Source organism: Octopus sinensis, linkage group LG17 (assembly GCF_006345805.1).
Source record: "Octopus sinensis linkage group LG17, ASM634580v1, whole genome shotgun sequence".
In the NCBI taxonomy this organism is placed as follows: Eukaryota; Metazoa; Mollusca; class Cephalopoda; order Octopoda; family Octopodidae; genus Octopus; species Octopus sinensis.
The window spans coordinates 13,782,439-13,807,791 of record NC_043013.1 but is presented as its reverse complement, the minus strand read 5'-3'; the positions used below and the strand labels follow the sequence as shown (position 1 = coordinate 13,807,791).

The 25,353-nt window shown below is 39.0% G+C and overlaps 1 protein-coding gene across 4 annotated transcripts in view; it reads right to left on the bottom strand.

Annotated features, from left to right (window-relative positions):
• LOC115221048 (transient receptor potential cation channel subfamily M member 2-like) overlaps positions 1–25,353 on the bottom strand; it is a 706,843-nt gene that overhangs the window by 606,036 nt on the left and 75,454 nt on the right. For all 4 annotated transcript variants that reach the window (XM_036510357.1, XM_036510358.1, XM_036510359.1 and 1 more), the window contains 2 exons: positions 24,120–24,283; positions 19,731–19,905 (listed from right to left, as the gene is read on the bottom strand). In XM_036510357.1, coding sequence (XP_036366250.1) covers positions 19,731–19,905; positions 24,120–24,283 — 339 coding nt within the window. The remainder of the gene's footprint in view (positions 1–19,730; positions 19,906–24,119; positions 24,284–25,353) is intronic.

Below are 25,353 nucleotides of genomic sequence, written 5' to 3'. Positions count from 1 at the left end.
GTGGTGGTGTGTGTGTATGTTATATATATGTATATAATATATATAGATTTATTTTTTTTTCTAGTTTCAGCTCAGAGCTGCGGCCATGCTGATGCACCGCCGTTTTGTGCTACACTGTTATGCGAAGACCTCGTCTAATATGTGGCACTTGGTGAAGAATGGAGTTTGATACGCTATCTCATTTGCACTCTTGCCGTGGGTAGGTTCATCTGGGACTCTTGACAGGAAGATGTCCAGCTTTGATTTAAAAAACCGCTACATCTACTTTGTGCAAGTTCCTCAGACTCTTTGGGAGAATATATTAAAAAGCTGTGGGCCCTTGAAACCCATGCTGTTGCAGAAAGCTGGTCCTGAAGCGTGATGGCATTGCTGGGATCTTTGGGCACTATGCAGTGTCGTCCCGTTCTAGCATTGGTGTAGCTTACAATGCCAAAATTTGGCACAATTCTTTCCAGGATCTTCCAGGACATATATTATTGCATACTCTCCCGTCTTCTCTCCAGGGAGGAGTCTTAGCTGTTTCAACCTTTCCCAGTAGCTGAGCTGTTGCAAAGAGACGATCTTTTTGTGAATTTTCTCTGGATTGCTTCAAGGTCTGCTGTTAATTTTACACTGGTGGATGACCATAGCTGTGAGCAGTAATCCAGGCAACTGAGGACGAATGTCCGCCAGAGGACCATCATGGTTTCCTTATCTCTGGTTCTGAATGTTTGAATTTCTTAGGATCCACCCAGCCAGTCGTCTGCACTTTGTCGCCATCCTGGTAATGTGCACTTGGAAAGAGGTATCATCACTCATGTCGATACCCAGGTCCCTCACAGACTTAGGCTCTGGGATTGAAATACCTGTGGACGGTGTATCCTGTAAGTTTAATATTCAGTTTTGGGCTGGTAGCGCAGGGCCTGGGATTTTTCAGCATTAAACTGCATATTATTATCCTCAGCCCATCTGTAGATTGAGTCCAACTCCTGCTGCAGGTGTGCAACATCGCTGGGGTTCTGTATTTTCTGCGAGACTTTCGTATCGTCTGCATAGCTGGCCAGAGTGGCTATCCGGGCATTTGAGGGCAATATCTGAGAGGGCCACTATGAAAAGCAGTGTCCCAAGACAGTGCCCTGTGGAACACCGCTCACATTTGTGTGTTCATAGAGGTGGCTCCATTAACCACTACTGCCTGACTCCTATCTTTCAGGAAGTCATGCAACCACACTCCAAGTTTTCCAGCTATGCCGATGTCACGTAGTTTGTGGCATATCATACCATGATCCACCTTGTCAAAAGCTTTGGCAAAATCAAGGTAGATTACGTCCACAATTTGATTTGTTGAGTAACTGCCTCAACACCCAGTCATAATGCTGTAAGAGCTGGGGTCAGGCAGCTCCTACCTGGTCGAAAACCATGCTGGGTATTACTCAGCAAGTTATTTTCCTCAAGGAATGCGATTAGTTTCTTTCTGACTATCCTTTCCATGACTTTGCTGATGTGTGAAGTCAGAGAGATAGGCCTATAGTTTTTGGCATCTGCTCTACTTCCCCCTTTATGTATTGGGCATATTATTCCCTCTTTCAGCTTGCTTGGTAGTTTGCCATTCGCAAGAAAGCTCTGGAAGAGAATCTTGAGGGGTTTTGCCAGGGCATGCTTAAATGCTTTGAGGAGGATGGCTGGGAAACCGTCTGGACCAGCAGCTGAGTTTGTGTCCACTTCATCTATGGCTAGTAGGACATCTTTTTCGCTAATGTCAATACATTCTATTGTAACCGCCTCGCTGGTTATAGGTGAGGCGGCAAAGAAGTCCACTGGTTCGTTCACTTGTCTGTGTTCCAACGGGGTGGTAAAGACATTTTTGAACTGACCATTCAGCATCTCACTGATCATAGTTGGACTGTCTGTGAGGGAGCCATCCTTTTGGAGGAGGGGTCCTATCTTGTAGTGCACTGAGACTGTTTCTTTCGCGTAATGAAAGAAGGCCTTTGGGTTTGGTTTAATGTTTTTTATAACCCAGGCTTCTTTGTCTGCTTTCTCCTTCACATAGGATTGTTGCAGCCTTTTTTCGATCTCCATCAGTGTTGTTTTTAGGCGGAACGTTTCGCTACTTTTGGGATGTTGGTTGAGACGATTTGCAACCTTCGTCCGTCGTCTCATGAGGATCTTCCTGTCTCTTGGAATCTTGCTCCTATTTGTTTTGGCCTTGTGCACTGGGACATATTTCTGGCATACGGTTTGCACAGAAGACATGAAACATTCTAGTTTCATGTCAATGTCTGGTGTTGAGAGACATTCCGGCCAGTCCTCTCTGAGGATCTCTTTTTGGATCGATTTCCAATCTGCTTTGTGGAAGTTCAGATTGGAGAATTTTCGGGTGCTTCCTTTAGGCTGTATGTCTCTGGTCACTTTCGGCCCAAACATAGACAGCTCTATTATGTTGTGATCCGAAACTGATGTCGGTGTCACTTTCACATCATGAATGATGTCCATATTGTTCGTGAAGCAGAGATCCAGAATGTTATTCGTTTAGTTGGCTTGAGTACAACTTGCTCCATGAATAAGGCATTGGTGAGGTTGAGCAGGGACTCCACCTGTACTTGCTTGCAATGATTCATTCCTGAGAGTATGTGACTTTCGGGCCATTTGACGTTGGGGAAGTTGAAATCACCCATAAGAAATATGGTCACGTGGTGTTCCAGATTCATGAGGATTTCTTTAATTCTTGTGAAGCAATCTTCAAACTTGCCTATGTGGTTTGAAGCATCCGGTGGGCAATATGTATTGCATATGGCTATATTATGTTGTCTTATGTATACAATTAAGGTGTCACATACCGAATTTGAGTATGTCATCAAGACCTGGGGTGTGAGGTCATCTCGGATGTATACAGCAACTCCACCATGGCTCCTTTCCCTTCTGTCTGTTCGCAGTATGGCATAGTTTGGTATGTGTACTTCTGCGTCCTCTGTATCAAGGTTGAGGTGAGTTTCCACAAGTGCTATGCATAGGGCTTGATTGCATGCAGTAAGATCTCTCAGGAAAGAAATTTTGTTTCTATTTTGATGCAACAGGCCCCCAATATTTAGTAAAAGTATTGGGTTACAGCTGTGCAGGCGTTAGGGGAGGCCATCCCGTGTCTGTTGACTGTGGTGGTCTTGCATAGTGGTGGGCAGGGTTCCTTCTCTGTGCTTGGTGTAGCCAGGTTAGCTGCCGGACAATTCTTTCCGCCATGCATAAAAATGACTCTTGCTCAGCTGCTGCGTTGCGCAGAACATCTGAGGAGCGCACTTCGTTTTTAAAAGTTTTCCTGGGAGACATTTCTTGTGTTCCCTCGGTAAACATTTTCTCTTTGAATCCCCTGAAGTTCTGGCGGGGTGTCGGGTGGGCGAACCGGCAGTTTTTGCCGTCCTCACCATGCCAACATTTGCCCCACAGGTAGAACTTACAGGTTCTTCGGTGCCTTCCAGATTTCTTCTTTCCTGAAGTGTACTGGGTGGCATTGGATCCTCCATGGGGTTCTCTGCTGTTTGTGTGGTGGGTTGGGGTTTCAGGTTTGGTTGTTTTGCCTTTTCCCTCCTTATTTTTGTTTTCGGTCCTTCCTTTTTTCTTCTGTTTTTCTAATTTTTCTAATTTTTTATTTCTTCGTTGGACCACTGGTACAGGGGGGCTTCCGGTTTCTGCTCCCTTGGCTCCCCTATCCTTCACTACTTGGTCGTTCACCAGGGTAGGTGATCCATTTTCCTGAGGAACCCCTGGATCACGAAGACTTCCGGCTTCCTTCTCTTTTTAGTCCTCTTCATCCTCATCAGCTTTGCCACAATAATCTTCAATTATGTTGTCCAGTGTTTTTATGTGTGGTCTTATAAGCATGTAAGACCGGATAAACTCATTTTTCTTCCGCTCTATCTGGTCAATGGTTCTATGAAAACCATTGTTTTTTAGCGCGGCAGTGATGATGTTGTTCGGCGGATCGCCACAAGTAATTTCCATGCTCTTAGAAGAAGATCTAACTCTTTTTTTTTCCCACCTTGGTGCCATCTTCGTTTTGAAGTCCAGAGGGGCAGTAGCGGCTAGAGGGGTAATGAGGGATAGAGAGAGGTAGAGATAGAGAAACACAGAGGGGGGAAATAAGGAAAGAGAGAGGTGCTATGAAAGAAATCGAGAGGGTGATAGGAGGAAAGCAAGGGGGTGTGGTGTGTTAAAGAGATAGAGGAAGGTAGGGGGGAGAGGAGGGGAATAGAAGGAGAGACAGAGTGAAGGAGAAGAGGGGAAGAGAAAGAGAGACAGAGTGAAGGGGAGACAGGATGAAGGATGTGAGAGAGAGGGAGAGACGGAGTGAGAAGAATGGGCGGATGAGAAGTATATGAGAGAGAGGGTGAGGTGACGAGAGGAGAGGTAGATGTAAGATGGAAAGGAAAGAGAAATGAGAGAAGAGGAGGATATAAAAGGGAGGAAGGGAGATAAGAAAAAGAATAAGATATGTAACTGAGATGTAAGCTAAAAAATTTAATAAACAGACAATCGTAACTGAGATGTAAGCTTAAAAATTAATAAACAAACAATCGTATCCGAGATGTCAGCCTAAAAAATTAGTAAACAAACAATCGTAACCAAGATGTTAGCCTAAAAAATTAGTAAACAAACAATCGTATCTGAGATGTTAGCCTAAAAAATTAATAAGCAAACAATCGTATCTCAGATGTTAGCCTAAAAAATTAATTAACAAACAATCGTAACTGAGATGTTAGCTTAAAAATTAATAAACTGACAATTGCATGCGATACCTATCTTGAACGGTACAGTCCAAACCCACGTGCTTGTACGTAGAAATTTTCTTTCACGAGAATATTTGCCACCATGTGCTTTTCGGCGAAAATTCTAGCATGCGTAACCAAATTTACTGGATCATATTTGGCTTCAAGCGGAATATATTACGTTTATAATTAATATATTTTCAATTAAAGTATTTTAGTAGACTTTATGAGTTAACAAGTTCTACTTTTTGTTACATTTAGTAGAATATTTCGTCGATTTATGCAAACCTTTCTGTTTTTTCACAGAGCAAAAGCAAACACGTCTTTCTTATATATACATATATATATATATGTATATATATGTATATATATATGTATATATAATATATATATATGTATATATATATATGTATATATACATATATATATATATGTATATATATATGTATATATACATATATATATATATGTATATATATATATGCATATATACATATATATATATATATATGTATATATATATATATATACATATATATATATATGTATATATATATGTATAAGCACCAGGTGGTGCTATTAAGTTAGACATGGCCTGGGCCAATAATGGCCGAAACCTATCAAAGTATATATATATATATATATATATATATATATATATATATATATGTATATATATATAGACCACCACAGCAAATAGACCCAAGGTGGACACAGCCGCAACAGCATATACCTCACCTCGATGCTCCTACTGAACATCAGAGGACTGCAACACTCAGTAACAGGACAAAAATCCCGTTCTTGAGAGACTTTGTTGCATGCAATCAAGCCTTATGCATAGCACTTACGGAAATGCACCTGAAACTGGACATAGCAGATGCGGAATTAGTATGTTGTACTACGGACCGACAGATAAGAAAGGAGTCATGGAGGAGTTGCTATGTACATCCGTGAGGACCTCACACCCAAGGTCCTTTTGTCATACTCAAACTCGGTGTGTGACACACTAATTGTACATATAAGGCAACTTGATGTTGTGTGTGCTACATATCGCCCTCCAGGTGCCCAAGCCATGTAGGCAAGTTTGAAGACTGCCTTATAAAAATAGAAGAAGTTCTAATCACATTAGAACAACACATAAGTGTACTTCTTATGGAGACTTCAATCTACTAAATGTCAGATGGCCCGAGGGCCTTCTCTCCCAGGAATGACAAGCTGTGAACGAGGACAGGCGAGGTCCCTCCTGAACCTCATCACACCCTGTACATGGAGCAAGTAATACTCCAACCAACCAGGGCAGGTAACACACTGGATCTCTGCTTCACAAATAATATGGATCTCATCCATAATGTGAAAGTGACCACCGACACTACTCTCGGATCACAACATGGTAGAGCTGACCATGCACGGCCAAAGGAAATATGGACATGCAGCCTACAAGAAACCCTCAGAATATTTCCAGCTTGAACTTCCATAAGGCAAACTGGAAACAAGTTGAGAAAGAGATCCTAAACAAAACTGGCCTAAATGTCTCTCCTCGCCAGACATCGACGTGAAACTTCAACAATTCATGTCTGTAATGCAAGCCATATGCTACAAATGTGTCCCAGAGAGAAAGGCCACTGTACACAAGAACAAAATCCCCAGAGAGAGGAAAATTTAATGAGACGGCGTACAAAAATTTCAAATCGCTTAAAAAACAAATTGAAAGCAGTGAAAAGTCCCGCCTGAAAATAAAACTGTTGGAAATTGAAAAATGTCTGCACTCTCCCATGAAAAGGAAAGAGCAGACAAAGAAGCCTGGGCTATAGACAACATAAAATCTAACCCCACAGCTTTCTACAGGTATGCCAAAGAAACAGCTACGGTGCACTGTAGGATAGGGCCACTCCTTGAAAAGGATGGAACACTCACAGGAAAACCAATGAGGGTAAGTGAAATACTGAATGAGCAATTCAAGAGTGTTTTCACTCCACCCCTTGGGCATTTCCAATTCACCAATCCAACTGACTTCTTTACCACTACAGATATAAACTCAGAGGCGGCGACGATAGATTACATCGATATAAAGGAAAACGATGTAATAAAGGCTATAGATGAAATGAAAACAGACTCAGCTGCTGGCCCCGATGGATTCCCGGCAATCCCCCTAAAAGTATGTAAGAGAGTCCTAGCAAGACCACTGCAGTTCCTCTTTCAGAGCTTCCTTGCAGCTGGCAAACTTCCAAGAAAACTGAAGGAAGGTAAAATATGCCCTATTCATAAAGGAGGTAGCAGAGCGGAGGCCAAGAACTACAGACCTATCTCTCTGACCTCACACATCAGCAAGGTCATGGAACGAATAGTCAGAAGGAACTGATCACCTTCCTTGAAGAAAATGACTTGCTGCCTGACACCCAACATGGTTTCCGACCAAGAAGAAGCTGCTTAACTCAGCTCCTACAACACTATGACTGGGTGCTGAAACGACTGCTCAACCACTCAAATGTGGAAGTAATATATCTCAACTTTGCAAAGGCCTTTGATAAAGTCGATCATGGAATGATATGTCACAAACTGCGTGATCTTAGCATAGTTGGAAAACTGGGAGAATGGCTTCATGACTTTCTGAAAGATAGAAGTCAGGTGGTAGTAGCCACTTCCATTAACACGCAAATAGTGAGCGGTGTTCCGCAGGGCACTGTTTTGGACCACTACTATTCATAATGGCCCTCTGAGACATGCCCTCAGCCACGCAGAGAGCCACGATCACAAGTTATGCAGATGATACAAAAGTTTCACAGGCAATACAGAACCCCGAGGACACTAAACGCCTGCAATGTGAGCTGGACAAAATATACAAGTGGGCTGAAAAGAATAGCATGCAGTTCAATGCTGAAAAGTTTCAAGCTTTATACTATCAGCATGCAAAACTAAATGCAATACCCAATGAATACACTGGACCCGGAGGAATTGCATTCCCAGAGGCACAATCAGTGCGTGACCTGGGTATTTACATGAGTGATGACGCAACCTTTCGTGTACATGTTGCTAAATTGGCAATGAAATGTAGACGACTGGCCGATGGATTCTCAGAACCTTTAGAACAAGAGAACAAGAAACCATGATGGTCCTCTGGAGGACACTTGTCCTAAGCCACTTTGACTATTGCTCTCAGCTATGGTCACCATCCAGTGTCAAGTTGATCACAGAACTTGAGGCGATCCAACGTAGCTACACGAAGAAGATAGCCTCTGTGCTGAGTATGGGCTACTGGGAAAGACTCAAGAGACTAAAACTCTATTCCTTGGAGCGTAGGTGAGAAAGATATGCCATAATATACATCTGGAAGATCCTGGAGGGACTTGTCCCAAACTTTGGCATCGAGAGTTACACAAATGCCAGAACTGGGCACCACAGCGTGGTGCCTAGGACTCCAAATTTGCCATCAAGATGTAGGACAAGATACTGTGATAGCCTGGGCTTCCGAGGCCCACAGCTCTTCAATATCCTCCCGAAGAACCTAAGAGACCTGCATGGGGTGGATGCAGATGTCTTTAAAATGAAACTGGATCTCTTCTTGTCAGGTATCCCAGATGAACCAACTTCACGGCAGGAGGTGCAGATGAGGGCAGCTGCATCGAACTCTCTCATGCACCAAATGGCAGTTGCTAAAAAGCATTCGTGAAGTAAAACCATGTAGCAACACCAAATGGCGGTGCCCCAGCATGGCCACAGCTCGTGAGCTGAAACTAGAATCAATCAATCAATCAATCAATCATATATGCATGTATATATATATATATATATATATATATATATATATATATATGTATGTATATATATATATATATATATATATATATATATGTATATATATATATATATATGTATATATAATATATATGTATATATATATGTATATATATAATATATATGTATATATATATATGTATGTATATATATAAATATATATATATATATGTATGTATATATATATATGTATATATATAATATATATATATATATGTATGTATATATATGTATATATATGTATATATATATATATGTATATATATATATATATATATATATAATATATATATATATATATATGTATATATATTATACTTCTTTCAGACCATGACATGGTTCTCTGTACATGAAATTCCACCAGCCGAAAGCTAATCCTAGTGACCTCCCTCCAGCCCACCCATTTGATAACATGGATCTCCATAATGCCAACTGGGATGTAATCAGGAACGAGCTATCACATGTTGACTGGTCCTTTACACATACACACATCTCCACCAACCATAAAACAGCTTGGCAGATCTTTGTAGACACCATCACAAACATATGTGCAAAACACTCCCCACCAAGACCTGTGAACAAAAAGTGCAGAATCCCCCAAAACAGAAAAACTATTATCAGAAAAATAAAAAGAACAAACAAAAAAATTAGCAAACTAAAGTACTGCCAACAGCAACACACACATTCAACGGCTATCGCACTGCTTGAATCCGAAAAATATAACCTCCAACAATGCATGAAGACCCTCATCAATAACCAAAGATCAGCTGAGGAGAAGTGGGCCATTGAAAAAATCAAACTCAACCCAAAGTGTTCTTTTCATTTGCGAGGAAACGCAGGGTCACTGCCTCCATTGTTGGCCCTCTAATTGATGAAACTGGCACTCTCCAAGATAATGCCAAATCCATGGCTGAGATACTGCAGAAACAATACTGCTCTGTTTTCAGCAATCCTGATATTGCCGATCTGGGCTGATCAGTGATGTCAACCCCCAACACACTATATCGGACTAACGTTTAGTGCCCCTGATGTCTTAGCGGCGATAAATGAAATAAAACACAATTCAGCAGTAGGCCCCGATAGGTTCCCTGCTTGTGTCCTGAAGGTGTGTCGACACCAACTTGCATCTCCCCTTGCTAATCTGTGGAGAAACTCACTGGATGCTGGCTATATTCCAAAAAAACCTTCTGTCCCAGTCTGTTGTTCCAGTTTTCAAAAAGGGAAACAAGTCCCTTGCAGTGAACTACCGTCCGATCTCACTCACCTCTCATATCATCAAGGTATTTGAGAGGGTGGTGAGATCTCGAATAACCCAATTCCTGGAAAGCAACAGACGGCTGATCTCCAACCAACATGGGTTCCGTAATGGAAGGGACTGCCTAACGCAGCTCCTGCATCACTTGAGGACATTTTGAGAGCTTTGGGAGAGGGCTCCAACACCGATGTCATCTACCTTGATTTCAGTAAGGCCTTCGACAGGGTCGATCACAAGATCTATTGAAAAAAACTATCCAACATTGGTGTCTCTGGAAAGTTACTGAAATGGATCAAGTGTTTCCTGACAGAAGATCTCAACATGGTTGTAGTTGAAGGGGTAAAATCAAGCCCAGCCAAAGTCAGTAGTGGCGTTCCGCAAGGCACTGTGCTGGGCCCACTTCTTTTCATCATCTACATTAATGACATCAATGACATCATCAAGCACAGCAACATAAAAATCTTTGCAGATGATTCCAAGCTACAGAAGGTCATAAATGAGGCGAGTGACCGGACATGCCTTCAGTCAGATATACTGGCTGTTATCCAATGGGCAGAAAAAAAACAATATGCTGCTGAACGAGGATAAATTTGAGTTAATCCACTTTGGAAAAGAGGATGCCCTGAAACTCCCATACTCCCTTCCTTCAGGTGAAACTCTCGCGGCGTCCAACAACATCAGAGACTTGGGAGTAATTGTGGACAACAACATAAGCGGGCCACTCATATAAACACCAAAGTTGACATGGCCCACAGAATGTGTTCCTGGATTCTCAGAACTTTCAGTCGAGAGATATCCACACCATTATCTTTCTCTTCTCCACTTTTGCCCGACACCACCTTGAATACTGTTGTCCACTGTGGTCTCCCCACACAATACAAAGTATCATAAAAGTTGAAGCACCTCAAAGGGCAATCACAGAAAGATAGATGGCATGACAGGCCTCGACTATTGGGTGTCGACTCGAAAAGCTAAAACTTTATTCTCTCCAACGTCGTCGTGAGCGCTACATCATCTGCATGATGTGAAAATATTCCATCAGCATTGCCCAAATGATGTTGGCATCACCTTAAGGTATTTCCAAGGCTTGGGCCCCGTGCCATCCGCCCAAACAAAAATCGCACTCTCATCTCATAACAACAATACGGCACACTTATTTCACCTCAATTGGCCCCGCTCTCTTTAACATACACCAAAACACATTAAAACAGAAACTGACCCTATAGGGTTCAAGAAGTCTTTGGACAGATTCCTTCAAGAAATCCCGGATAAACCCCCTACACCCGGATATGTCTCTGTAAACATAACTCTACTTGAGTGGGCCATAGTGCCCATATTCTGACTTGAAAGACTTCACCAGGTGGTGCTATTAAGTTAGACATGGCATGGGCCAATAATGGCCGAAACCTATCAAAGTATCAAAGTAAAGTATATAATATAATATATATATATTATATATATATATATATTTATATATATAATATATTATATATATATATATACAATATATATATATATATAGGCTGATATTATGGTTGCTAAACTATGATGAAGCACTAATCTAATCTTAAGTATTCTGTCACATACTCTGATTACCTCAATTACTTTATCTACCCATTTCTCAGCGATAAGTATACCCACGCCACCTACCCCGTCAGTGTTCCAGTGTTCCAATGTATATATATACATATATACATATATATAATACATAATATATACATATATATATATTATTATATATATTCCATAAATTATACATATATATTATATCATATATATAGTATACATATATAATATATATATACAAGATATATATATACAATATATAACATATATATATATACTATATATATATATATATATATATATATATATATACATATATATATATATACATATATATATACATATATATATATACTATATATATATATATAATATATATATATATGTATTACATATATGTATATAATATATATATGTATATATTATGTATAGTATATATGTAAATATATCTATATATATATGTATAGATATATATATGTATATATACATTGGAAACACTGGACACTTGGAACACTGACGGGGTGGTGGCGTGGGTTTAACTTATCGCTGAGAAATGGTAGATAAAGTAATTGAGGTAATCGGAGTACGTGGACAGAATACTTAAGATTAGATTAGTGCTTCATCATAGTTTTAGCAACCATTATATCAGCCTATGCTCCTCAGTAGGGGCTACCCGATGGGACAGAAAGACCGATTCTATGGCGTACATTGAGGCTATGGCTATGGCTCCCGCAACGAGGAGTGAACCAGGCTGCTGGAGTTCTGCGATGCAAATAATCTTATGATTTCCAACACTAACTTCAGGAAATCTACCAGCCACCTAGTCACTTACCGATCGGGCCAACATACCAGCCAAATTGACTACATCCTTGCAAGGCAAGGGGAGAGATGGCTGCTTACAAATGCCAAAATCTTACCAGGCGAAGAATTTATCCCACAACATAGACTGGTAGTTAGTGACTTTAGGATCAGGACTAGGAGGACAACCAGAAGACGACCAATATGGAGAAGAAGGATCTGGAAGCTTAAAGATCCTGCAAATGGACAGAGATTTAGGGACATATTACTTGAAGCCTTTGACGAAGTAGAAGGGGATAGAGCATCACAGGGGGGGTAGAAGACACCTGGACGTTTCTAAGGGACAACCTGCTGAGAGCCACTGACCAAATCTGTGGCTGGTTGCAAAGTCCCCTCTCGACCTAGAATAACGTGGTGGTGGAACAATTGTAGACAGGGCTATTAGAGAAAAGAGACAGGTTGGAATGTCTGGAAAATGGGGGGTAGCGGGAAGGAATTGTATCAGACTGCCAAAAGAGAAGCTAGGAGACAGGTTTATTTAGCCAGAGGAGAAGCAGATAAGAAAAAATTTGCCAATGTTCTGCGCCGTGAGGACCAAAGACTGGAGGTGTTTCGCGTTGCAAGGCAGTGTGTGAGAGAGAATGTGGTAGGAGAGAAGTGTGTTCGCATGGAAGATGGTTCACTTGCGCTAAATGAGGATGCAAAGAGAGAGGTTTGGAGACGCCACTATGAAAGGTTGCTGAATAAAGAAAATGAATGGGATAAAGAGAGTCTGCCGAATGTTGACCCAACAGAGGGACCAGCTATCCGAGTTGATAGTTCCGTGGTAGCTAAGGCAATTAGAAGCATGAAGACAGAGAAAGCCCCAGGCCCATCAGGTATCACTGCAGAGATGCTCAAAATGTCTGGTAGTGTCGGCTATAGCCTAGTCACCCGTATAGTTAATCAGGTGATACACAAAGGAGTATAACCCAATGACTGGTGAAGCAGCATAATAGTCAACTGCTACAAAGGTAAAGGTGACGCCCTAGATATAAATAACTATAGAGGTATCAAGCTGTTGGATCAGGTGATGAAGGTTACGGAGAGGGTCATAGCCCAACTAATTAGAGGGAGAGTTAGTTTAGATGAGATGCAGTTTGGGTTTGTGCCAGGGAAAAGTACCACTGATGCTATATTCCTGGTAAGGCAGCTGCAGGAGAAATACCTAGCCAAAGATAAGCCCCTGTACCTGGCTTTTGTTGACATGGAGAAAGCCTTCGACAGGGTCCCCCAATCCCTTATCTGGAGATCAATGAGGAAACTAGGGATAGATGAATGGTTAGTGAGAGCTGTGCGGGCCATGTATAGGGACGCTGCTAGTAAGGTGAGGGTTGGCAACGAGTACAGTGAAGAATTCTGGGTATAGGTAGGGGTCCACCAAGGCTCAGTCCTCAGCCCCCTCCTATTTATCATAGTCCTCCAGGCAATAACGGAGGAATTCAAGACAGGATGCCCCTGAGAGCTCCTCTATGCTGATGACCTTGCACTAATTGCTGAGTCGCTATCAGAACTGGAGAAGTTTCAGGTGTGGAAACAAGGATTAGAATCGAAGGGCCTTAGAGTCAATCTAGCTAAAACCAAAGTCGTAATCAGTAGGAAAGTAGACAAATCACAAACGCCTTCAGGTAGATGGCCCTGCTCGATCTGAGAAAAGGGGTGTAGTAGTAGAAACTCTATAAGATGCCACCAAGTGTAAGCTATGGACGCATAAGAGGTGCAGCAATGTCAAAGGAAGGCTAACTAGGAAGATGGTTTTTGTATGTGGCAGATGCTCAGGAACCATAAACACTGAAACTGAAAATGCTCTGAGACCAATTCCGTCACTTTCCAGGGAGAAAAACTAGAAATAGTTGATAGTTTCCGTTACCCTAGGTGACCAAGTCAGCAGCGGGGGCGGGTGTGCTGAAAAGTGTAACTGCTAGAGTAAGAATAGCTTGGGCAAAGTTCAGAGAGCTCTTACCTCTCTGGTGACAAAAGGCTCTCGCACAGAGTGAAAGGCAGACTGTATGATGCGTGTGTACGAACAGCCATGCTACATGGCAGTGAAGCATGGGCCGTACTGCTGAGGATATGCGTAAGCTCGCAAGAAATGAAGCCAGTATGCTCCGATGGATGTGTAATGTCAGTACTCATACTCGGCAGAGTGTAAGTACCTTGAGAGAAAATCTGGACCTAAGAAGCATCAGTTGTGGGGTGACAAGAGAGACGTTTGCGCTGGTATGGTCATGTGGCGAGAATGGATGAAGATAGTGTGTGTGAAAGTGTGTGAAAAAGTGCCACACCCTAGCGGTTGAGGGAACCTGCGGAAGAGGCAGACCCAGGAAAACCTGGGGGACGAGGTGGGTGAAGCACGACCTCGAAATTTAGGTCTCACTGAGGAAATGACTAGAGACCGAGACCTCTGGAAGTTGTGCTGTGCGCGAGAGACCCGGCAGGCAAGTGAGTCCATAACCCGTGGCCTTTCTAATGGGATGGAGCAACCCTAAGTAGCATACCTTCCCCTTCTTGGGACACAAAACTCTACTTGTGAAGACCTGTTGAGGCAAGTGAGGATCAGAATCGAAATCGATCAATGGAAATGCAGAATGTGTTACCAGGCGGTGGCATGTAAGAGAACCTTCCGTTTCGCGACCGTTGCCAGCGCCGCCCGACAGGCCTCGTGCCGGTGGCACGTAAAAAGCACCATCCGTTCGTTGTCCGTTGCCAGCCTTCGCCTGGCCCCCGTGCGATGGCACATAAAAAGCACCATCCATTCGTGGCCGTTTCCAGCTCTGTCTGGCACCTGTGCGGGTGGCACGTAAAAGCACCCACTACACTCACGGAGTGGTTGGCGTTAGGAAGGGCATCCAGCCATAGAAACACTGCCAGATCTGACTGGGCCTGATGAAGCCTTCTGGCTTCACAGACCCCAGCAGAACTGTCCAACCCATGCTAGCATGGAAAACGGACGCTAAACGATGATGATGATATATATATATATATATATATATGTATATATGTATATATATAATATATATATGTATATATATATGTATTTATGTATATATATATATATATGTATATATATATATATGTATATGTATATATATATATATGTATATATATATATATATATATATATTATATATATATATATATATATATATGTATATATATCATCATCATCATTTAGCGTCCGTTTTCCATGTAGCATGGGTTGGACGGTTCAACTGGGGTCTGTGAAGCTGGAAGGCTTCATCAGGCCCAGTCAGATCTGGCAGTGTTTCTACGGCTGGATACCCTTCCTAACGCCAACCACGCCGTGAGTGTAGTGGGTGCATTTTACGTGCCACCCGCACAGGTGCTAGACAGAGCTGGCAAACGGCCACGAACGGATGGTGCTTTACGTGTCACCGGCACAGGGGCCAGGCGAGGCTGGCAACGGACATGAATGGATGGTGCTTTTACGTGCCACCAACACGGGGGCCAGACAGAGCTGGCAAATATATATATACATATATATATATATATATATATATATATATATATATATATATATATATATATATATATATATATGTATAATATATATCATATAATTAAGGGCTAAAGAGGGTTATTCTAAAGCCAATACACTGATTTATCCACTTATAATCCGCTTGCTACAGGAGAATTGAAACTCAAAACGGGCAACTAACCTTTTTAATATACTGCCCACGCTTCCTGATGGATTCCTTTTCTGTAGAGAAAAGGACTTCATCCTATATTGCTTGTATATATATATATATATATATATATATATATATATATATATATATATATATATATATATATATATATATATATATATGTAAATGTATGTATATATATATGTATATATATATATGTATATATATATGTATATATATATATATATATATATATATATATGTATATATATATATGTATATATATATATATATATATATTCATATATATATATATATGTATATATATATATATATATATATATTTCTATGTATATATATATGTATATATATGTATATATATATATTAACATGTGTGTCTTTCTAATATATATATATATATATATATATTATATATATATATATATATATTTATATATATATATTAGAAATACACAACATGTTAATTAATTCAGTTTGTCTCATAATCAACAACTAACCCATCTCTTAAGAAAACATTACTATACAAATCTAATACTCTTTCACTAATACAAGATATGTATACGTAGATGTTAAATCCATCTGCCAAATATTACAAACAATAGAGAGACTTAATTGTAATATATTTAGAATTGTTCATCATCATCATCATCATCGTTTAACATCTGCTTTCCATGCTAGCATGGGCTGGATGATTTGACTGAGGTCTGGTGAACCAGATGGCTGCACCAGGCTCCAATCTTGATCTGGCAGAATTTCTACAGCTTGATGCCCTTCCTAACGCTAACTACTCCGAGAGTGAAGTTGGTGCTTTTACGTGTCACCGGCACAGGGGCCAGTCAGGCGGTACTAGCAATGACCTCACTCGAATCTCTTTACACATGCCACCGACACAGGTGCCAGTAAGGTGATGCTGGTAACGATCACACTCGAATGGTGCCTTTTACGTGTCACCAGCATGGAAGACAGTTAGCCGCTCTGGCAATGATCACGCTCGGATGGTGCTAAGAGCACCCTACTAACATGGGGCACATATGTTAAAACAGAAAAGATAGAAATGCTTAATTTACAGGTGATACCATTCTTCACTGCTTCTTAAACTGTCACACACAGGTGTTAGCAACACAGATGTTCTATATAAATTCAACATAACCTCTATAATCTTGTTTATTTTAACAGTATAATAAAAATGACATAATGCTCATAACAAAGAAACATTCTCCAACCACTTACCCTCTCTAGTCTTAAACTGCATACAACTAAATCCTTAAGGTCACCACACATTCTAAGCTTCTAAATTACTGAGTATTTCTCCTGGCAATCTCAAATCTATAATATATCAAACAAGTGTGTCAAGGTGTTGTCTTCCTTTTTTGAACCAGATCATACTTCAGTGCTGTACAACTTTCTACAAAGTTCTTCATTGAGAAACCTTCAATTGATACGGCCTCCACAACAGGAAAGGGACTGCACTTAAACATCAGAAATAACCTATATTACACAGAAATGAACACCAAGCATCTGGCTGGTCAAGATTCATTTACCAATACCCTCCTACTTCTGTCTGCAAAAGCTCTGTCTCCTGACTCTTATATATTTGCTGATAATACACTGGTCATTATTCCTCTCATTAACAATTCTTTGTGTTCCCACTCATTTCCAAACTAACCACTTTTCCAAATACGTCCTCCTCAAGATGTTAATCTCTCAAAATCATATTCACACACATTACTCTTGTAACACTTATTCAAACTGGCATTAACTTGTAGCTGATCAACCTGAACATTAGCCACATCTATCTAAGCAATCAACAAATGTCATTAATTAATTGCTTCATCATTATAGAAAGCATATAAAAATACAACAAATATATATTTATCATATACTTGAGAAGTTATTGTTTCTATCATTTACTTCTCTTTCTTTCATATATAACTATTGCCTGATCTCTGCTGCCAACACAACACTCCCACTTACTATTCTGCTTCTTCCTTCATCTCATTAAACGCTTTTCTAATTTCGTCATTTTCCTTCCTTTTCTTTCTCATTCTTTCATTTCCCCTGCCAATCTAATATTATCAATACCTTTTTCACTTCTCTCTTACCTTTACTTTATCTCTCTTCTTCAAAAACCTATATAGAAAGGTAACAATTTAGTTTAAGACTCACTTAATGTAGAGCTTCTGCTGAATACGTTGCTATGTGCATCAACCCCTAATACTGACATATCAGGTGATTGAAATTTATTTATGAAACTGAAATTAGGCAAATTTTAAATTATGGAAATTGATCAAATGTAATCTTTCAGTTTATAATTAATTTTCTGATTGTGTTTCTCTCACTAATGATGGGTGGTCATGGAAATTCACCAAAGACTCTTTATCAATAGAATATTCTAGATGTGACTGTTTTCATTGACTACTAAGCAAAGTTAATGAATTGAAAATGAATAGAGTGGAAATATGTAAAGTTCCACCTTTGTAATATCAATTTGTTGAAATACTTCTCTTGGTAGTGATTAATGAAATAGTACCAGGTGTGCTTGATTGGTGTCTGATTGGATAACTTTCAATGAGAAGAAATTTGAAGCCAAATTATTAGAATGTTTATGGTTTTATAAAAGCTGCATGAAGGAAACAGTACAAAAGTTATTTGACCAGTAAAGCTTCTGGAAACAAAAATATAATATTGACATATTAACAGCAGAGATCAATGACTCCAAACTCACTGCTGACCAAAGGGCAGTGATTTCTGCTAGTTTTGACAAGGTTCATTTGCAAGGATCTGAAACGTGCTTCCTGGAAGTTAATGGCAGATCTTTAAAGGCATTCTTGTTTCAGTCTGTTGCTCAGTATATTAGCAAGAAGAATTTGTTCTGTGGAACCTAACTTGCTAGGGAGTGACCAATGCATTATGGTTTCAGGACCATCCTCTACAGAGCATGTAGAATCAGATGGACAGTATCAGCTGAGGGAAATGGTAGATAGCCACTAACTCATTTATACTTCTGAATGACACCATCATAGACAGTCCTTTTTGACATTGCCTACTTCTACCTGTTCAAACACTATTGAAATATGATATTGTCTCATCTAATGAGAAACTGTAATAAAAATAAAACAAAATAGTAAACCCAAAATTTAAAAAGGAAAATCATTGTTATCTGAAAAACAAGAAAAAGTTAGGGGGAAAAATGAGATTAAAAAAAACATTTCTGACTGGAGGGAATAAGAACAGGGAAATGATGAGAAGTAGCAAATAGATGAATCACTCAATTAGCCACATTAAGAGAAGGGACAAGAAGGGAAAGTTAGGGAGTTAGGGAGAAAAATGACAATGGGGGAAAAGAGATAAGGAAGTCATATCACAATGATAAAAGTGAGGTTGGAGTTTAGCTACCAAAACAGGACCAATAACTTCAGAAACATGCTTTAAAGTCAATGAAGGAGAGGATGAATAGCAAATGTGACGATAGCATCCTACACAAAGTTTAACACAATATGTACAACAATGAGGAATACATTTGGAGAAAACATAATGATAGGAACAATAAAGAGAACAAAACTTCATAGAGAAAATCCAGACATGTTCCAAACTCATTGTGACTTTATTAGCAAAGCAGTGACACGACTGAACCGGTCAACATTGGAATAAAAGAATCATTCAGTAAATGTTGATTAGATACCATAGAAAAATAGAATTGCTTAGGTCTTAAATATTAAAAATAATTTAACTAAAACCTATAAAAGATCTGTTCCATATTAAAGGGAGACATTTGATATGATGTATGTGTCAATTTAACAAGGAATTCTCAATAATATTTCATCTCTGTTCTGTATGATATGTTTAGATTTCTCAGTAATAACAACTTACCTGGGATTTTCTCTTGTGAAATAGTATGTTCTAACTTTTTTCTGAATTCAATTATTTCTCCAAAATTGTCTTTGGTACCATCATCAACAAGGATAAAATGTGAATGATTAGGATCCAATGCATACTTTTCTTTTTTAGAATTAGTTTCTGTGAAATAGTGTGCAGGCCACGATCCCTAGAAATCAAATCAATATTTTAATTGTTATACATATTATAAAAACCATTGTCACATAAAAATATGTGTTTTGTTTGTTCTTATACAGAAAAATATACAGCTAATAGAGATGGGGGGGGGGAGTAACAAAGAGCAGGGAAAAGTGGGAAAAGGAGAAAGAGAGAGATAGCTTTGGAAACAGGGAGAGAAAGTATCAGAATATGGATTGTGTTATACTGAATGTGTTAGGGAGATTTTAATGTTTACAGACATAAAAAAAGAACACTAATGAATTGGTATACAGATGCATAATGACACTCCATACACTCACATACACATAAACAACACACATAGACAGGCGAATACTGAAGCATAAAACAACAACAAACAAAATAACACACACCAGCTAAAACCGAGGAGGGAGACGAACCAATTGAAGAAATAACAAAAGTAGAAGAACTAAACATCACGCAGTCGATAAATATAGACCAGCGTAAACGTCTCCCCTGGCTACAGGAAAATAAAAATCTCTATGAAAGGAGGTCGATTTTCACTTGAAACATGAAATTGCGAGTGGAGAGAGAAGTTCTGTCCTTGAGTGAGTGTATTTGAAAGGTGGGTGAAAGTTGCAAAAATGGCAAGAGTGGATGGTACCTCTCTCAGTGTAGACCTGTAAGTCGGAGTGGGCACTTGCTCTTGGTGTTCGGGGAAATTTTGGACAGTGCGGTTCCTCGATTATGCCTATAAGTTCTCCTGTAACAGGAGGGCACCCACAAGCATTTAAGAAACAAAATGAAAAAAGAGTACACAACTGGAAAATGAAACCGTTGCATGGGCAATATCTCAGAGAAATCGAAGGAAAAGACAAGATCAATACTTACAGATGGTTAAGAAAAAGTGATCTGAAAGGATGCAGTGAGGCATTTATATGTAGCACCTAGGAACAAGCTCTGAGAACTAATTACACCAAATTCCGAACCGCCTCTTTTTAGGATGTGTGCAAGCGAAAACGAAACAATCTCACATATTGTGAGTGAGTGTAGCAAGCTGTCTCAAAAGCACTACAAAAGGAGGTACGATAATGTGGCTAAGTTTGTCTCCTGGACGCTATGTGAAAAGTGCGACCTGAATTGAATACGGAAATGATACGAACATGAACCAGAAGTAGTCACTGAGAACAAGGAACATAAGATACTGTGAGATTTTACGATCCAATGTGATTCCTTGATCATGGCTCGGAGACCAGATATTGTTGTGGTAGATAAAGGGAAAAAGGAAACCAAGATTATAGATATTGCAATACCCGGAGATGCACGCATAAGTGACAAAGAACTAGAAAAGATTGAAAAGTACAGACTTCTAAAAGACGAAATTGCGAGAATATAGACTACGAGGAGAGTGTCTGTCATTCCAGTAGTTTTAAGGGTACACCGAGCACTAACAACCAAGTTCGAGAAATATGTCAAAGAAATCGGAATTGACATGAGAGCAGAGCAAGGCCAAAAAACTGATCTACTGGGGACAGGTAGGATTTTGAGATTGGTACTTGTATATTGAAAGTTTCCTACAATAATTAACAATCAAGTATCATATAATGTGCAGAAAGAGATTTTGTGAGATCTCTGACTGCAGGCTGCTGTCTTTTCTCATAGAATCTACCAGAACAAACGAGACTGAACGTTCTGAGAAGTAAAGCAATGATAATAATAATCTGAATAACAGAGAGTTCCGCACTCAAATACAGAGAATTCCGCGTTGAATATCAGAAATTGTCACCATTTTATTTATTATTTTTTTTGCTTTCGCTTATGTGCATTGTTCCTTTTTCGATTTTGTCGACTACACACTATAGTAGGGTCAGTTGGGCACAGTCTGTGAGTAAAGCAGCACCATGACGCAATTCACAATCCCAAACATTTGGAAATGACAAACTGTATTGCTTGGCATTCGCGCTGGAAGCTCCAATACGAATATTTCAGATTGTTTGGGTGTCAATCTGAGGACAGTGCAATTTGATATGTACCGAGTGAGATGAAAATCAAACATCCCTCAACATCATAGTGTTTGGTGTAATCACTAGTGATGGCGACATTATGCCTCCATTCATCTTCCCACATGGCTCCAGACTCAGTACAGAGCTCTACATAAAGTGCTTGGAGGACGTAGTGCTGCCCTAGGTCAAGAAGGTGGCTGCTGGAAGACCTCGTGTCTGGCAACAGGACTCTGCACCATACCACACAAGCTGTAGAACCCAGTCATGGATATCAGACAATTTCCGCAACCACATCACACTTAACATCTGGTTACCTAACTCCCCAAACAGCAACCCGCTTCATTATTATGTGCGGGGCGCAGTTGAGTAAGAGACCAATGAAACTCATTGTGACACCAAAAATGAACTGAAAGCAAGGAGTATGGCAGTATTCACCAACGTAAACAAAACGACTGGCCTGAAGAATTGCAGTGAGTGGTTCATCTATATAATAAATTTACTCTTTAGCATTTCAAGATATTTTAATGAAAGTTTGTTAAAATATCTGTTAAAACGAGATGCGAGTATTGTTTTCATTTGTGCGCAATTTAGAGGCCCCCTGTATATATATATATAATATATATATATATATATATATATATATATATATATATATATATATATATATATATATATATATTTATATATATACATACATAGATACATATATACATATATACATATATGCATACACAAATTTAGAATCCATACTGCAGCGTGACAGCGGCAGTACTTTGTTCACTAGGTTAGCGATTTCAATTCTAGTCGTATGCACTATTCTCTAAAATAGAAAATGTATTAAGATTTGTAACACTGGTCTCAGTGTAGTCGTATCATTGCATAATGATACTATAGAATGTCTTTGATTTCATTACACTGTTAAGATTATCTAAATCTTTAAACCTTTCAATAACTTTAAAATAGTTTTATGATATTGTCACTAGACAAAAGCGAAGAACGTTAAACCAGTGATACCTCATGAACAAGTGCGTATAGCTTTTTCTACGAAATTTTTACTTTCTGATGTAAGGACAAAAATGAAAGAAAGTAACTCCTAAAGATGAAGAGATAACAATTCTATAAGAAAGAATATTGTTTTCCCTAAGAGAACTTTACACAAATCCGAGAAATAATTGCTTCAGAAAAACATAATGCAAAGAAATTATGTATTTTCACAATCTTTAGTTTTAAAATAACCAGGGAAGATCCATGGATATGGCCGTTCATTTATATTGACTTTCTGCGGATCTTACACTACTCATTTGCTATAAGGTGATTTAATCCAAATCTCACACAACCTCAGAGTATCTTTTTCTCTATGTTGTGATAGTCACTATGTGATAGTCACGTTTTGTATTTTCGTTATTATTATATTTTTAGCTTGGGGAAAGGGAAACAAGTGAAGTATTCAGGATATTTGCAGAATTTTTGAAACAACTGGTGGTGGAAACAGAGTAAAAACCCATAACCCATGTGTTGTCTTTAACCACTACTTCGATTCACGTAAATAATTCAACTGGATATCAGAGTCAGCAAAGCACGAAAGACTCCCAGAACCAGGCTCCTGGCAAGAGATCTCTGCTATATAACCACATTAAATCTTAATCTCTGTCAAATAGTTACACTGCACAAAGGAAGAAACAATAAGTTTAATATAGAATGACTTGTTGAGTTATATCCATTGCACACAAACTCTAACCAAAACCAGAAACTGGATCAAAATGTCAAGCAAGAAATCAAGATGATTGATAATCTTTGAGAAGTGATGGAATATTGCCAAATTGATGTTTTTTTTCTTGATTAGAAAAAAAAAACTGAGGCAATGTAGAACATAGTATTTTCCCCAGAAACAATGAAACAGAACTCATTCTCTATGATCAGGTAGTCAAATATCTCATTCACTCGGCCATTTACTTTTTCGTTTCAAATAAAATAGAAAAAAATAATACACACACGAAAGTCAAGAACCCTTGAAAATATTACTTCTCTTATCACAAAATTAGTAATGTGTCATAAATGGAAATCATATGGACTTTTCTTTATGTCTTGATGTAATTTAATAATTAAATGTTACCATTTTATAATTAATATTGAACTTTCAAAAACCAACTGTAAAATGATATAAATCAATGCTTAATGTTAATATGGAGAAAGGATTATATAAGAGGTTAAAAAAAGGAAAATAACTGAAACAGAAATTTACCTGCTTATTCACTAGGGATATTTCCTCCAGTACACAGTTCCATGGTGCAATACCAAGAGTTGTCACTTCATTCATGGCATCCACTTTATTTTCCTTATTATGCATAACTTCCCCAATATATTTCGCAACTCCAGTATGTAAGCCTTCAGTTATGATCCAAGCATCTGCAAAACAAGAGATCAAGAATTATATTCAAATATTGATTTCTTATTCTAAAACTACTGTAGATTTTTGCACAAAATACCTTCTGGTATTTAGTTATATTCCTTCACATTCTGACTTCACACAAAATGGTTGAATTTCCTTTGTCCATGTAAACTTGATGAAATAGGCACCAGTCATTAACTGGAGGTGATTCAAATATTGATACATTTCTCATTATAGAAATAAAGATATGATGAACTAAATGAAACTCAATTATTAATTTTTCAATAAATCCTTGACAAGACATATAAATCAAAAATACAACCCAAGTAGAATTTGAACTCATAACGGAAAGAACCAAAACCTAAATACAACAATATACTTCATTCAGCCCTTTTCAGCTATAATCATCAGCACCCTGCATTTTTTATTCCATATTGCTAACTTGAAATGTGTTTTGTTAGAGAGCAAGAGTAAAGTCTTAGATGGAAGTGTGACTTGGTTTCACTTATTGGCTCAAGTCTAGTAATGCTCTGAAATAGTACATGACAGTCACTCTTTCCATTTCACAATTCCTCGAGTAACCTTTACATGGTCACTGGACCTTCAGAAAATAGCAATTATATCTCCTCACTCTCTCCCTACTGTCTTTAAAAAGGAGAGAACACATTGATGGAAATAGTCTGAAAAACCCTTTATAAGTTGGGATGGTCATTGCTGGAATGATTTTCAACATATGTTTGTTCATTTAAGCTTTGTGAGTACACCCGCCTGTGTTAGAGAGGAGATGTGGCCCTGAGGAGGAAGGACTCAGACAAGGAGGGTGTAGTCAATAAATTTAGATATTCACAGAGAGATTGATGCAAGATACAGATAGTGTATCAGGAATACTCAAACGAGGGATCTATCTATAACAACGTTTGCCTCATACATCGTTCCACAGATGGAACGACTCAACACGGCTATTCATGAGAAAAGACCGAATCGGCAGCATGGAGTTCTTCTGCTGCACGACAACACCCGCCCTCATATCGCCAATATGACCAAGGAAGTCATTCAAACGCATGGCTGGGAAGTACTGCCACACCCG